Below are 16,880 nucleotides of genomic sequence, written 5' to 3' on the forward strand. Positions count from 1 at the left end.
ACAGAAATAAGTCCATCTCTCAGAAACTCTCAACATACCACGATTCAAAAACCCCAAGCCATTAAACTGGACACTTTTCATGTAAGCAATTTGACCTTCCGAATTTTTTATGCACTTCTTTCCTTGCTCACAAACGAGAAGTGGCCAAATAAGTTTGTTAATTCTCTAACTGCATTTTGAAGTTGTGAATTCACCGAAGTTGGCCATTTCCTGCAAAAATTTCTGACGAAAAAGGACAAAAAGCATTCTGTGGGGAAACTCCCGAGCACCTTCCTCTGCTGCAGTCCTGAGCAGCTGCAGTCTCCCACCTCCTTCCCTCCCTCTATGCTCTCATCCTCTTATTATTTTGCAAACAACCAGAGCCCAGCAGACACCGCCTGGCCCCAGCCACTCACCATCCCACCAACACAACCACGCCTCCTCACCCTGTGCCACGCTCACCACTGGGTTTTACTGCATGTGCTTGCAAAGCAAAGGAAGAGTTTCACATATAGCTCCACACTCCCTTCTGCATGAGCACCTTCTTAAAGACCACATACATTAAGGGCTTAGCAAATGACACCAGAAGCCCTCAAGATGATGCTTCATTTCTTTGCTTTGCTTGCCTGGCTGGTGTAGTTCAGCAGCTGTAGTTCAGCAGGAGAGAGGATCTTTACCTCTGAGTCTGTGAAAAAACACACAGCAGAACCAGTCCCACTCTTGACACTCATAGCTCCCCGTTAGTGAGCTGAAATGAGGTAAGAGACAGGAGAGGATGAGGTCTGTCAGTTAAAATAATTGGGTTTTAACTGCAACACTGCTCACTGCTTTGTCTGATCAGGCCCAAAATAAACCGCATTACATCACTGCAGGTCACACTGAACTAATAAGGGCATCTTTCTCACACTGAGAAAGAGTGTATTTATGTTCCATGCAATTTCTCTAGTGCTCTGCAGTCAGCGCTCCTTCCAACTGTGCAAGTGCAGGAGAAAATTAATTCAAGACTGCTGCCCAAATTATGCAAGAGCCACATGGAAAGGAGAGTGCATATTAACAGATTTTACTATTTTAGGGTATTCTTTCATGTCCAAATTTATTTTGCCATCATATTTGCAGACAAATACAAAATAACATAGAAGCCAAGTAATCTTTAGGGTATCGACAGAAGATGGTACAGGCAAATAGGCACCTTCAGACAAATGCTACCCTTTGTAGCTACCTGGGTAAACCTAGAGCTCACCTCAATAATGACAATAAGATCTAGTCCATAGTTCTATAAATACAAGAATACAAACCAGAGGGGGAAGCCCCCATCATCTTTGACTTTGCTAATGTGACCCAACTTTGCCTGTATCTTCCTTCCAGCTTTCTCTTTGTTCCAGTGGAAGCTCTAAGACCATCTAAGATTGTACTAATGCTATATTATCTTACTCTACAGTCCAACAGGCCATCCCACACAGCTGTAGGACTACCAATCCGATAATCAAAGACTCCAGCTTCCACCCAGAGGGATAGGGTTTAAATCTTAAGCTCCAACCTCCCTTGACTAAAGAATGAAAGCAGTAATGCTTGTTGGCATTGATTATCCTATCAAGACAGGCTGAGAGAGCTGGAGTTGTTCAGACTGGAGAAAAGAAGGCTCTGGGGTGAGCTTACTGCAGCTTCCAGTGCCTAAAGGGGCTGACAAGAAACCTGGAGAGGGACTTTTTGAAAGGGCAGGTAGGGATAGGACAAGTGGGAGTGGCTTTAAACTGACAGAGGGGAGATTTAGATTAGATATAAGGATGAAATCCTTTACTGTGAGGATGGTGAGGCACTGGTACACGTGGCCCAGAGAAGCTGCGGCTGCCCCATCCCTGGCTGTGTTGAGGAGGTTAGAACTGGGTGAGCTTTAGGGCCCCTTCCAACCCAGAACATTCTATGATTTTACAATTCTTCTCCCATCCTGAATGCGTTTGGGAACCAAATGTCTCAGCATGAAAGACATGCAGCAGCATCTGCTGTGAGCAAGGGAAAACTGCTGTTCCCCAGCCCTATTGCAAGGGAATCATATCGGCCTGCAGAGCTGGTAGCAGAGTTTTTTTATCAGCTGTATTCTACTGTGACTCTTCTCCTGTTCCTAACTGCTCTTCCACCATCTGATAAATTTAACAGCAATAGGACTTACTGGTCTATTTATAGGAAACACAAGGCAGCATTGGCAGCGAAGTTGCAGAAAGCTGCACTTTATGATGCTGTTTGCACCCAGCTTACCCTGTGCTTGTTGGAAAGCACATTGTGCTGGAAAGCACCTACACCCTGGTGTAAGAGCATATAAATCATTGCTGAGCTATCCCACCAATGCTTCCAAGGAAAGGGTGGCAACTGCTTTGCACAGCCCAGCATCTCTGTTGCGAGAGATATCCATGAGGCCTCTTCGATGGTACCAGCCACCTCCATCTTTGGATAGGTGCTTCCAGGTCCTAATGGTGAAGTTAAGACATTTTTCCTGACAAGCATTAAGAGATTAAACACCAAGTGCTAAGAGTTCTCCCACCTGATTTGCAAATGTTACAGCAAAGACCCGAAGATGTGCTATCCTGCCCCCAACAGTCCCAGGCTGGACTTCAGCTCATCCCAGGGCACTAATTCCTCCTGGCACCCCAGCAATAACAGGATGGGTCCATCAGAGGCCAAAGCCAAGTTCAAGGAGCTAACGACTCCCTTTTGCTCTCTCCTGGCCACATGCACATCCCATTCCCTTCTCATCTGTGCCGTGAGATGAATTAGGGCAGCTGCACCTTGACCAGTTTATAGTATTATAGTGCTCCAGCCCCGCAAATACTGTTCCTTTTTGCTTCCTCCATGCTTCCCATGGTTAAAATAAATCCATTAGATCAAGAGGAATCAAAAGCACCCAAATGAATTAACTTTCAGCAGGACTTTCGGGAAGCATTGCTGTAACTGCTGCCTATTAACAGCAGGGAAAAATGCCTTTTAAAAAGCTTTTTAAAACTTTTTAAAACAGAATCTTTCTAAAAACTATCAAGCCTTTATATTGCCTTGAGACTCAGACTTTGACAGCAGGTACCACCATCCTCTCTTTCTTGGAGAATTCAGCACCTGTGCCCCATTAAACTCTGTTAAAAGGGATAATTAGCTGGTGACTGACAGTAGTTTAGGCAGTTCATTTACCAGAAGGGACAAGGCCAATCTGAAACATGTTCTTGTGAGGGTCTTAAAACTGGTATTATTCTGTGCTGTGGTGCAACACATGTATTGCTAGTGGAAGGGACATGGACCGTAGTGTTATTTGGGGTTGCTGGGGTGTAAATAATGTTTTGCTTCATAAAGCCTGGCTAGGGCAAACAAATTATTTAGCGCTTGTATTACAGCAGAATTAAGAGCTCAGATGTACAAAAGGGTGTATCTAAGAATCAATAGTGGATCACTGAAACATTTAATCACTGTTTATCTAATCGCCTTGCACTATCTGAACTCAAACCGACTACTCACAATAAAATCAATGGTTCTAATATACTCATTAACAATGCCTCTTTTGGAGGAATGAAACCATCAGAGTCTGAAAAACTAACTGGGGGCAGAGGAGCTGAAAGCTGTGAACAGGGCACATGGGCTTGTGCTCCAAGGCTTCCTGGGGGAGCACGAAACTCTCTAAAAATTCCCTTACAGGAATTTCCACTGCAATCGTCTACTGAGGGTAAGTGGCTGTGACTAGATGTGTGTCCTGGGTTCAGCAGTAGCAGTCGTTTTTCTCCTTCTCAGTAGCTGGTGCAGTGCTGTGGTCTCGACTTTCAGCCTGGGAACAGCGCTGATAACACCAATGTTTTCAGTTGCTGCTCAGTAATGTTTACTCTGACCAAGGACTTTCTGAGCCTCATGCTCCGCCAGGGAGGAGGGGAAGCAGGGAGGGAGCAGAGACAGGACACCTGACCCAAAGCGACCAAAGAGGTATTCCATACCACAGCACGTCATGCCCACTATATGAACTGGGGGCGGTTACCCAGAAGGGTTAGATCACGTATTGGTCGGGTTGGGTATCGGTCAGTGGGCGGTGAGCGGTTGTATTCTCTTCCCCTGTTATTTCCCTTATCATTATTATTATTGGTGGTAGCACTATTGGTTTGTGCTATACCTTAGTTACTGGGCTGTTCTTATCTCAACCCGTGGGAGTTACATTCTTTCGATTCTCTTCCCCATCCCTTCAGGAGGCGTGGGGAGGAAGGGGGGCAGTGAGAGAGAAACTGCATGGCTGACTGAGTTTAAACCACGACAATGTGTAACAGCACATCCCTGAGAGGGAACATCTGATAAAGGGACAGAACCAAGACCTATGGATCTACAGACATGGCTCCTCACTAGGGTTAGGCTCAAGAGTTGGCTTCAACACTCATCGCTGCCCACACCAGGGATTTCGGCATGTGCAAACTGTCTTTGTTTTCCAGTTCTGGTTCTGCTACCTTGCATTGCTCTGTATCTCACAAGGCAGACATTTCCTATCTGCTTGACGGCTATGCAAGACCTTTTGCTGTTGCCTTTGCATCCCACACTGCCTCTTATTTATACTCCACCAGCAGCTGAAGTCTGCTGCATCCTCCTACCAAACTTCCCTGTATGATTATCTCAGCTCTGACCTGCACATCTGACACTCCTGTCCCTAGACTCATTTCTCCTAAGTCTGTCAGTTTGGCTGTGATAGCTTCTGCTTGGCACCTACAGGCTCCAGACAGTCTCTCCCCAAAGGGTTTTCTGAAAGACACTGAATTTCTGACCAGAGTTTCATCAGGATGCCTAGAAAAGGACACTGCTCAAAACTACTCAAAGATAGCATTTTCTTTTTTTATATGCAATTATGGAACAAATATCAAAATGCAAAATTGCCCCTGGGATTGGAAAATGGAATTAAATCTTCCCACAAACATGAGAAAATGGATACTGACGTCTCTATTAGCAACAAAATGTTTCATGCTTGGAAACTGGTAATCTAACACCCCTCCAGGGAAGTCAGAATGGCAAGAAGAAATGGTCTAAGACATCACTAGAAAAAGAGAGATACATTGAGACACAAATACACATTGAGACACAAACTGGATGTGGTGCGGGCAGGAAGACGTCCCTGTGTTCGTTCCACCTTGTGCTCACAAGCAGTTTAGGAAGTCATTAGTAGAAAGCAATGGCCCAGATCCACTGTGGTTCCCAGCCATGCTGAGCCTGGTATAATCAGGCACATGAGGTCCACCCCATGCAGGGTGCATCCTCCAAGCTATTGGTGTAGCTACTAAGCTGTACTGACCCCTGCAAGCAGTGAGAAGGGCAGAGGATGTGTGATGCGGCTGAGCTTCTGCAAGCAGCAAGCACCAGCCTGCCTTGGAGGGCTCATGGACAGCGTGGTTCAGACCAGCTTCAATGGCACTGGTTTACACCAGCTGGGCAAACTGGTGGTCCAGCAACTTGTACGACACAATGAGGAAAAACCCCCATTTCACCCAAGCGATTCAAGAACTGCCCCAACGCACACAGAAACATCTCACTGAAGCACTGACTTCTCTTTAACCAGGTACACACTCTTCTTGGAGTCAAAAGGACTAATCGTGCTTAAAATCATGCATTTGCCTGAAGTACCTAGTTGATTCTAAGCTTCTATATCCAGAAGTTGCACAGTAGAAATTGGAAACATTATTCCTGGGTGAGCGTCATACACACATTGGCAGATACATTTCAAAATTATCTAAGCAATCAAACTGTTGTTAACAGAATATGTCCAACTCTAACAGGCCACGTTGAAAATCTACAATAAAAATGCGCATAACGTACTATGTATGAATACGGATACCCACACACACACAGGACGTCCATGCCTTGTGTATATAAAATAGCAAAGCAGAAATACTCCAAACATAAGTTAGCAATATATGTGGTAAGATTCTAACTGTGGTTTTAATAAGCAGCAAACTGCTGGAGCTACCTGCTTATTAGCAAGCACTGGACCAGGCTGCCCAGGGAAGTGGTGGAGTCATCATCCTCGGAGGGATTTAAAAGGCATGTAGATGTGGTGCTTATGGACATGGTTTAGTGCTGGACTTGGCAGTGCTGGGTGAACAGTTGACTTAATAATCTTAAAGGTCCTTTCCAAACTAGACGATTCTATGATTATTACTCTTGAAAAGTGGCATGAAAATAGTATTTTAACCTTTAATCTGTAACATGGTCTTTGCTAATAAAATTATCCCAGAGTCATTCAAGCTTATAGCTGGTGTCAACTACTTGATATGCAGAATAATTTAAATGCCACTAACATATAGCAAAGAAATACCCAGCTAATTTCATGCAGTTTCATGCCAATTCTACAGTCACACAATGAACACAGTCGAGCCCTATGATTCCTCTTCAAATCCTGCCCTTCTACAAGAAAATCATCCAATCCACTGCTCTACTAACTACCCCTTTGCAAGGCCACTGTCATTCTACTCACTGTGTTGGGAGTGCTGCAACAAGTTCTGTCACACGTGCTGCATCTTTGCAATTGCAGAACACTGTGCATTTGTTGTACTACAAGGAGACCAGGTCCCACTGACAACACTTGGAAGTATCGTGGAAAGACAGTAACAGAGATTTGGGAATTGTGGAGGACCTGGCACACTTCTCCAGCATTAACCAAACCATGCTAATAATCCTACTGCATCTTCCCAAAGCAAGCCACCTTGATGAGACAAACACTCCTATTTCCATTTCAATCCAGCTCCATGACTCCTGCTACCAGAACTGAACTCACTGATAGTTTATCTGACTTGCTGTTGGTGAACAGCTCATGGAAGTCAACAGAAAGACTCATTTTCTTCCATTGGGTTTTAAATTCCCCAATATTCCCAATCAAACAGGGAATGCCAGGAGGGATCTCTCCCAAAAGAACCCACTTTCTCCTCCTAATTAGCCACATACAAGCAATAATCAATACAAAGAACATACAAACAGAGACCAAAAAATGGAAGGCACTGGACATCAAAAAACTCATTTGCCAGAGGTGTCTTTCACTACCTGCAGAATAAGGCTCCTGCTTCTCACTGTGAATGAACTCTTTCCTTTCGTATTTGGCCCTGATCCATTGTTCCCGCAGCAGTCTGGAAAGAGAGAAAACACAGAAAAGGAAACATGGTTCAAAATACACCCAGGAAGAAACCAGAATCATTAATTCTTCAATCAGAACACGAATCTGATTTAAAAGTCTTCAAAACATTGCACTGAACAGTCTGGAGTCAAGGGTTTCTTTTGTTTCCTGTTGCTCAACAATAAATCCATTCCTTGTACATCTGATTTTATTGGAATCTAATTTAACAAAATGTACAGATTTAGCAGAATAGCTCATTTCCACCCATCCAATCAGTCTCTGTACAAAATTCCCTCAGCATATGAACTGTTTTAAACCTACTTTCCTCAAACTACATTCTTCAGTAAATGGGATCAGCTAATGAAAAACCCAACAAACTGCACACAAAATTAAAACCTTTGCCCTGAAGCTATAAATGCGGAAGAGAACCTGGCTATGTCTTGTGTGATGCACGTACATAATGGCCTTTTGGCAGTCAAAGCTGCAGAGATATTGTCTCCTTGTCATGCAGGGCCAGCTATTAAAAACCATTGTGATGTGTCAGGTTAAACTTGTATAATCATGAGGGGAAGCCCATCCCGAGGATAGGTGACATTTGTGACACAGTGAACACGGAGCTCACTGCAGGGTGAGCACCTCCCAAGCTAGGAACAACAGGAATTGAAGCGAGAGGTGACCTCTTCAAAATGAAAGGGACATAGAACAGTCATCCCAGGCCCTAGCCAACCTCCTGAAAGGAACTGGGATGTGAAAAGTGAAAAAGCCTCAAAAAGACCAGGAGAACATGGCTGGGTAAGGATGCAAGCGCTGAGCCCTATGGAACACAGGGCCCAAACACCAGAGAGTGGAGAGAACCCCCCTTGTCAGAGCTCTTCCAAACTCATAGCCTGTACTGCTAAGTCCAAGAAAGAAATCCACGAAACATGCCAATTATAACGTCCTTTACTTTTCAGTTTAAAATTATATCAACGATTCACATACCAAGACCTTAACTTCCAAAAAGGAAAAATTACCCCAAAGATGCCGAACACTTTTTTGCTATTTTATTTTAGCATGGAACTAATGCTTTTAGTGCTGGAACTAATAAAGAGGTTTAGATCTAGAATATGCTAGAAATTGCTTCAGACCATTTTTAACTGCACTTAGTTGTTAATTGCCCTAGAACCTTAAATAGCCCAAGCAAGGAGAAATCACATGCAGAAATAAAGGCATGTGTCATCCCAGCTTCACAGCCAACGTTTTGAAGTGGCCTACACCGATGACAGTAAAAGATCCCCCAAGCATTGGGTGTATTCTGTAAAACCCATCACACTTCAACACATCTACTTCTCTGCCAATGAAAAATGTTGATATGCCTAATTACATTTTTTTTTCTGAGCATGCAAATTTAACGCTATCTTTTCAGCAGACACGTTCTAGAAATGCTCGAAGAAGATATCCATACCAACACTCCTCATGAAAATTTATCTACAGGTACAGCAAACACATTCGTTAAATCTGCAACACACTATTCAACAAGAACCGTGGCTGTCAGCGGTTTCCTGGCAGTACAGAAGGAAATAATTACATATATTTTGCCCTACCCATAATTTCATCTCATCGGTTGGGGCACCAGCCTTCTCCCACAAGGCTCAGGGTGTACCATAGCTTCCCTGCACGCAAAACTCAACTGTGAGCTTCTGCTGTTACAGAAATAATACACCAGCTCTGCCTTTCCCCTTCTGTTCCTGTTTTCATGACTGATCTTTAGTTGTCACACACACATCTGCAAGTTTGACTGCGAACTTCGAAGACGAACACCCATCTCCCTTCTGCTGTTACCCTGTGCTATGCTCTGGTTTGGGTACCACCAATATTCAGCTCACTGTAGGAGGTTCAGATGCGGTTTGTACAAGCGCCCAGCATCCAAGAGGATGCTCCTTCTGGATCTCATATCCACACCACAGTAGCCTTCAAATGTAGAAGACTGATGACCCAAAAGGTAGCACATAATTGCCTGTTTCTATACTTCTGCAGCTCATCAACAAAGCTACCAAAATTTAATCATAAAATGAGCATAAATACTTAGAGATTTGCTGTCCTTCTTGCGAGTTTTCCAGCCTGGCTGCTGCAGACAGCTTGTTATCACTGCAGCCAAACTTGGCCTTCAACAAGATGATTAGGGATTTAACTAGAAGGCAGGAAATCCACACCACCCTCGACTCCAGCTGACTTCGGTGGATTCAGCCAGAGCTGCAGCTGTTCTGAGCCTCTGAGAGCCAGCCTTACAGTAAAATGCTTAAATATAGCCTAAACGAAGGTGCATGTGCAGCAGCGGGAGAACACTTGCTGTATAATGCAGACAGTACAACAGACACATTCTGCTGGTCTCATGCCTTAGGGAACACCGCTCACAGAATCACAGAATCACAGAATCCCAAGGGTTGGAAGGGACCTAAAAAGATCATCTAGTCCAACCCCCCTGCAAGAGCAGGGTAACCTACAGTACATCACACAGGAACTTGTCCAGGCGGGCCTTGAATATCTCCAGTGTAGGAGACTCCACAACCCCCCTGGGCAGCCTGTTCCAGTGCTCTGTCACTCTTACAGTAAAGAAGTTCTTCCTGATGTTAACGTGGAACTTCCTATGCTCCAGTTTACACCCATTGCCCCTTGTCCTATCACTGGATATCACTGAAAAAAGCCTAGCTCCATCATCCTGACACCTACCCTTCACATATTTGTAAACATTGATGAGGTCACCCCTCAGTCTCCTCTTCTCCAAGCTAAAGAGACCCAGCTCCCTCAGCCTCTCCTCATAAGGGAGATGTTCCACTCCCTTAATCATCTTTGTGGCTCTGCGCTGGACTCCCTCAAGCAATTCCCTGTCCTTCTTGAACAGAGGGGCCCAGAACTGGACGCAATATTCCAGATGCGGCCTCACCAAGGCTGAGTAGAGGGGGAGGAGAACCTCTCTTGACCTACTAACCACTCCCTTTCTAATGCACCCTAAGATGCCATTTGCCTTCTTGGCCACAAGAGCACATTGCTGGCTCATGGTCATCCTCCTATCCACCAGGACCCCCAGGTCCCTTTCCCCTTCACTACTTTCCAGCAGGTCAACCCCCAACCTGTACTGGTACATGGGGTTGTTCTTCCCCAGATGCAAGACTCTACACTTGCCCTTGTTAAATTTCATCAAGTTTCTCCCCGCCCAACTCTCCAGCCTGTCCAGGTCTCGCTGAATGGCAGCACAGTCCTCTGGTGTGTCAGCCACTCCTCCCAGTTTTGTGTCATCAGCTCTGCAGAGACTTACTTCCCGTGACGCTCTCAACAGTGTTGGTTTGGCAGCTCCACAACTTTTGTGCAAGCGAGGGCAAACTGGGCAGCCCTGAGGCACCTTGCCCAAACGGGTATCCTGGGAAGCTGCAAAATGCTCTCAATAACCTCTCCCAGCAACGAGCGGCTCTGATGGCAACCCCCATGGCAGACAGGAGTCCGGCCATGCCACTTTCCCAGCTCACATGTTCTTCCCCTTCCCTTATCATCACAGACCAAAGCTCTTTAAGCAGTAATTTCCCCAAAACCAATATAGACCAAGAGCAACCCACGGTTAGGACAACTTGGTTGTAAGGCCAGTAGCTGCAGCTTCTGCTCCAGTGGGTATTTATAGAAAGCAGAACAACTCCCGCAAAAGAAACTGAAACAAAAGCCCAACGAGGATGGTGAGAAGTCCACCATCTCCCTTCAATGCAACGGGGAAGTTGAACAGGGACTTGACCACGCTCACTCTCATGGACCGGAGGCAATCCTGCCATAAAAGCTGCTTTTGAGTCTGGCATTAAACCCTGGTTTCACTGGCACAGCTTGGATGAATTTAAACAGGAGCAGGAATTCATCCTGGTATCTATGGGATCTGAAAGCAGCTGAAGGGCAGGGACAAGCCAGAAGTCCCTGAAACCATACAGGCCCCTCCACTGTTTTCAGTGGACTTCAGACCTGATCTCCATTTCAATTTAAGTCTGCCTTCAGGGGCCTTTTAAACATTGGTTGCTGTGTTTTAGTTGAAATGTATTTTTACTGAGGTGAACACATACGTAAATAATCTGGAGTGGACATCACATGCCTAATACAGCACAATCCATCCAATTTCCCCCTTTGATTTCAACAGAAGTTCTGTGAACGAAAAGGACTGTAGCAACAGCCTCATGGTATTTTACTGCCTTTCTGGCGATGGGATAATGTAACAAATTGACCATCATTCCTTTTTGTTAGAAAAATGTAAGTGCATCATTCCTAAACTGCAGAGATGCACAGCTTTCGCGATCAATTCCAAAAGCTTTAACAGCCCACCTAAAGTCTGGCAGGCTGCTGGTTACAGGGAATGGGCCGTTTTTTGGCAGTTAGAAAGGAAAGGTCTTTGGAATTATCGAGATAAAAACCTGGGAGCAAAAGAAAAGAAAAGAAAAACCAAAACCAAGCCACAAACACCACCAAAACACAAAACCTTAAGGAAAAGAATGCATTTTCAACAGAATACGGGAAAACACGTCCCCTAAATAGAATAGCACTGGGCCGCACTGAGGAAGCAGCAGGTCCAGAGGCCAGCGAACACCTCCAACACTAATAGCTCCAAATCTTATTTTAGGTACTTGTTTGCTTGCCTGGCCACCTGCATGAAAACAAATTCTCTTTGTCAAAGGGCCAGTGAAGAAGGTTTCAGAAGCAGCCAGCGGAGTGGTTTTATCTTGGTCCCGCATACTCAAAGCCTTTCACTTACAGCAAACAGCACCATGGGGAAAGCTGCTGAAGCAGTTCAGTATCAAACTGTGGCTGCGCGGTTCCATTGTGCTCTGCGGAGGAGCCCTGGCCAGCCAAATTTATAGTCTCCAATTTATTGTTACAAAGACCCTCAGCTGGGCTGGCTTTTCTAGGACACACTACGGTGCACACATCACATACGTTGCATGGCTGCTATGGCTTTTTGGAGACATAAGACAGACAAGAAACCCCAGCCGGAGGTGAAAGTGGCTCAAAAGACATTAAACACCATCTGCTACACCCTCTGACTGCACCTTTGTGAGCCACCATCAAGTACAACAAAGACAAAAGAAATGTATATCGTCCAGGAACGCCACTTCCAAAACACAAATTTGTAGCTTCTGGGATTTGTCGGAGGTTTTTCCAGCAAAAAACCCAATCTGCTTTCCACAGGCAGCTCCATGGACGCAGCTGTGCCAAGTTTTTGTCAATTACCTGTTTCAATGAAATTTTAAGTCCGAGTTCAAATTTTTGCTCAGCCTGCAAGGAGAGCCACTGCAGCGTCGACTAAAAGCCTGCCTAGCTTCACACTCTGCCTCGGCATCTGTTCCTATTTAGCAAGACCTCACTGGGAGGACTTGCTTTTAAATGGCGTTGAGGAGGCACGATGCAGCTGGGAGGCTCTTCCAGGCACTCTGTGCATCACCCCAGCTTGCAGAGCCCCAGCAGTGATGTGCCATGCGCGCCCCAAGACCAGTGGCCAACAGCAAGCTTCTGGAGGAGAGCAAAAGACAGGCGGTTTGGCTATCAAGGCATAAAAATCTTGCATTATGGATTTGAAGAAGTTGGAGTTGAATTTGAATATGCAAAATCGTAACATGCTCAATTAAAACGCTAACTGGTTCCCTTTCTTGTTTGGTTGTTTTACCTGCACGGTCCAGTTCACCACAATGCTGCTTTTCAGAATGGTTAAACACAGATTAAAAGACTGTCAGAAACATCCTGCGTCGGTACTATTTAAGCTTGTAACAATTTCCTTTGGAAATTAAAGGAATCAATAGGAGTTAACAGGCTTATGAGCTAACAAAGAGAAAATGAACGACAAGCAGAGAAGACCCCAGTGGCTGCGAGTGCAGAAGCACACATATCTCAGGCACTTTGCTGACACAGGGTGATGCTCAGGCAGAGACTGCCCTGAGGCCAAGTGTCCAGTTTGAGCCACCACAGGAGGCTCCACCACTTAAGAACTGATAAGTGGCCACTGAGAGGCCACCCTGCAGCACCTCGAGCTTTACACCCAAGACATCAGGCACTGTTGAAAGCCGTGGCCATAAATTTTGAACACCCTTATTAATAAGCGGGAGCCTGAGCAAAACACCTTTATCCCCTGGACATTAAGCATTAATGATGTTTACCTATAAGGTACCAGTAAAAGGAGATGACTGAGGAAGAGGAGACGAGGCAAGAAGTTCGTGTCCTTAACCATATTATACCCTGTGCATTGGACGGGTGGGAGCCAAATTGACCTTCAAACACCAGACTGAGGTGGTGGGCTTGGTAGCTCCTCTACCAAATGAGCCAAAGTTTAAATGATAAAGAGAAGGGAAAAAAAAAAGGCGAGAATTTATCAAGTAATTTTGTCTCCACAGATTTTAATCATACATTAATACAATGAGCCACTTTGGATACTAACTGTTCTTCAGATGACTACATAGATGACTCCTCAAGTTGTGAGCCACACTGGGATACATCATTTCTCTGACTGCTATCTCATTCCAAATAAGACAACCACCCAGTACAACTCATACCATTTCATTCTGCCCCCTTTTTCCTACTAAGGTACTCAGATGTACTGGCAGTCAGTATATGTAAGTGTTCTGCATAAGGAGCAGATGTAGCTCCCACTTATCCAAGCACAGAGAGAGGAACTGAGCAATGCACTGTAGCTCTCAGGCAGCTCTGCAGGATGATGCTCTGTGCTCCCAAATCAAGGAAAAAGGCAACAGAAAATGATGTTAAGTATTGGGCAGGGACGTGGATGTACTCCCAGTACTGAAAAAGCTCAGTGAGAGCTTGTCTCCATCTTCTTCTGTCAGTTTTCAGCCAAGCATACAGCTGAACAAAGCCTTTTTCCTTTGCTTTTACTCAAAGGCAATGCTACCCCTGTTGCTCACTGGTGACTCAAAACTCAACCATGTGCCCGCAGTGTACCTATCTCAGAAAAAGCTGTTTCACAGCTCTCAGCCTGCTGCTGTGGTGTACAAAGCTGGGCTGTGACCACTTGTGACCATCCAAAGAGGGTTTTGTGTGGTTTAAGTTCCTCACCCAAAGCTCTTGTGGCCAGCCCTGCGGTAGTGTAGGAACATCCCACATTCTGGGATTCATTTCAGCCTCAGGGACTCCCCAGTGGTACAGAAGTTGGCTGCTCTGCTCACTGCTCCTGATGCATGGGCCAAATTGCTGGCAGGCAGAAGACGAGAGGAGAGGACAGAAGGGGATTTTTCTTTCTGGTTGGGTGGTTTATTTGAGTGTGCACAGCTGGTAAATTTTCCCTGGGCAATTTCTGAGCACCCCTCCAACTTCTCTAACCTTCGCCAAGTGCCTGACAGAGCCAGGGAGCCACAATGAGGTTTCTGGAGGATGCAGAAGCCAGATGCAGCAGGCAAACACCACGTATTTCCCAAGGAGTCAAACACAACATCGTAGGCAAGAAGAAAAAAGGACAAGCTGGCTCCGCAGCACTTCTCTCTTGCTCTGAACTTTGCAATTCTTCAAGCAACCACAGAAGAGGGATTCCAGAAGTAGCATTATAAAATTAAGATTTAAATGAACAAACAGCCTGTCCTTATTCCAGCTTGTATGTTAGCATCCTGCCACACCAAGTCTGAGGGCAGCTGGCACAAAGCCTGCCCAGCCACTGCGGCCAGCCAGCATGGGTTTTGTAATTAGAGGCATCAAAACCTCTTGATGCCGCAGAATGTGGGTCGGCACACACCGGCACAGTGCCAGCATGGGATGGAGGTGTCATCCATCGCGATGCTACCCAGGGCTGCGAGCTTGGAACATCTCATGCTATTGCAGTGACTGGACTACAGCAAGGCAGGGAGAAAGCTAAATATATACCACTTTGAAAAGCAGCACTCCCCTGCTCTTGTTTAGCATGCATCTGTTGAAAGGCACAGAGAGGCTCTAACTACAGAAAGAAAAATACAACCTAGCACACCATCCTTGAAACATTTCCAACATGCAAATACCCACAGCTGCTTATACTGCGGCACTCTCAGAAGGAGATCCACTACTGCAAGGGGGTCACATCTATCTCTGCTGCTACTGCAGAGACCCAGCAGTGCTGCGCTGGAGAACACCTACATGAGCAGAGCTCCAGATTCAGTTCAGGAATCAGAGCACCTGCACTGTAAATTGGCCCTGTGCAAAATAGAATCACAGAATGGTTTGGGTTGGAAAGGACTTTAAGATCATCTAGCTCCAGCCCCCCTGCCATGGGCAGGGCACCTCCCACTAGACCATAGGCACAAGTTGGGAGCACAAAAGGGCCAGAAACTGGTCTTCCAGCCAATTGGGGGAAGACTAGCCTTGCCTCATCCTCCCAATCAATCAGTCTTACAATAAATTACAAAAAAGAAGCAACAAAACAGAACAACAAAACCCCTTAACCCTGCTGCTCCTGTTTCTCATAGGCTATAAGCCCAGCATTGTGCCTCTCCTTTGGGGTTCAGGAAAGACTGGTAACAGAGCGGCTGCCCCAGCACAGTCCCTGTGTGCTTGCAGACAGCTCTTACAGGGCTGCGGCTGGAGCTCAGCCACCACTTGGCAAAGCTCCCCAGAGTGCAACTGCACCGCAGGATGGAGGGAGAAAATATCCTAGCAGCAAAGCCTGAGCTGCAGTATCAAAAGCTTGCAGAAGCCAAACCAACCAAGCACAGAACCAGCCACAGACATTTCTGCCAGCCTGAGAACAGATGAAACGCTTGTGGTCCCTAAGCTGCCTGAGCTATAAGGAGAGCTTTCAGTATCCTTCAGCCTGACCAACACAAGAAGAGTTGGGTACGATCTGCACGCAGATCTCAGGACACCCAAAGCTGCAGAGGGACCTGCCCCACTTCCAGCTGGACTCCACCAGCACAAGTGATGGACCATGGAAAAGAACTGAATTTAACTGAGGCTTCAGAGTAGACAAAATTTGAAGTCTGCTAGAACTGTGTTTCTCCTACCAATGACAACTAGGTGAACAATCCTGCTTCTGCATCCTTAACATCACAAGCACATGCAAGCCTCAAAACAGCACAGCCAACTGTTGGGATTTTGGAGTTCAGAGATACAAACGTGGTGTTGGATCCTCTCAGGACCATGCCAGTTCACAAGAGCTGCCTGTTCAACACAGATGGCATCTGCCGCCCAGCTGCTGGCAGAGCCACAACTTCTCCTGCCGTCTGGATAGCATGGAGAGCTTGGTGTGCCCATCTTCCTTGTATCAAAGAGACACTAAGGAGAAGGCAAAAAGAAGCAAGCATGAAAAATGCTCTACCAAAAGACTTTTTGTTTCAGCCTAACTCTGTGGAGAAACAAGAGAGAAATCATCGGTGAATCTCCTTTTGTCAATCCATTTTAGGAAGTACAATCTATTTCCACAGCAAGATGCAAGAAGCAGTTGATGCACAGGGATAAGGACACTAGAGCCATCTGCAAGGGGCACCGCAGACATCATAAAACTCTGGCCACCAAATCCTGCAGTAATAGGATACATCTGTCCTTGGGCTGGTCTGCTGGTCAGGGGAGAAAGAGGCAGGATATTGTGCATGGAGATGGATGGGTCAACATCATGCCCAGAGTGTGAAGAAAAGTAGGAAGCCTTGCCTGTGTGAGTTGGAAGAACAGCAATCCTGTTTGAGTGTGGACAGGCAAGAGCCGGCAGATTTTGTTCTTGACTGTCACAAAGGGAGTCCCCTCCAACTCCTCCAGCATTTGAGGCATTATTATTCCATAATAACTCCTTATTAAACCACAGCCCTGACCTTCCAGATCCTCACCCACACAA

The 16,880-nt window shown here is 45.8% G+C and overlaps 1 protein-coding gene across 1 annotated transcript in view; it reads right to left on the reverse strand.

Annotated features, from left to right (window-relative positions):
- Positions 1-16,880, reverse strand: part of ADAP1 (ArfGAP with dual PH domains 1) — a 61,479-nt gene that overhangs the window by 30,452 nt on the left and 14,147 nt on the right. Inside the window, exon 4 of the mRNA XM_065684441.1 lies at positions 7,015-7,097. Within this exon, the coding sequence (XP_065540513.1) occupies positions 7,015-7,097 (83 nt within the window). The remainder of the gene's footprint in view (positions 1-7,014; positions 7,098-16,880) is intronic.

Source organism: Lathamus discolor, chromosome 6, assembly GCF_037157495.1.
Source record: "Lathamus discolor isolate bLatDis1 chromosome 6, bLatDis1.hap1, whole genome shotgun sequence".
In the NCBI taxonomy this organism is placed as follows: Eukaryota; Metazoa; Chordata; class Aves; order Psittaciformes; family Psittacidae; genus Lathamus; species Lathamus discolor.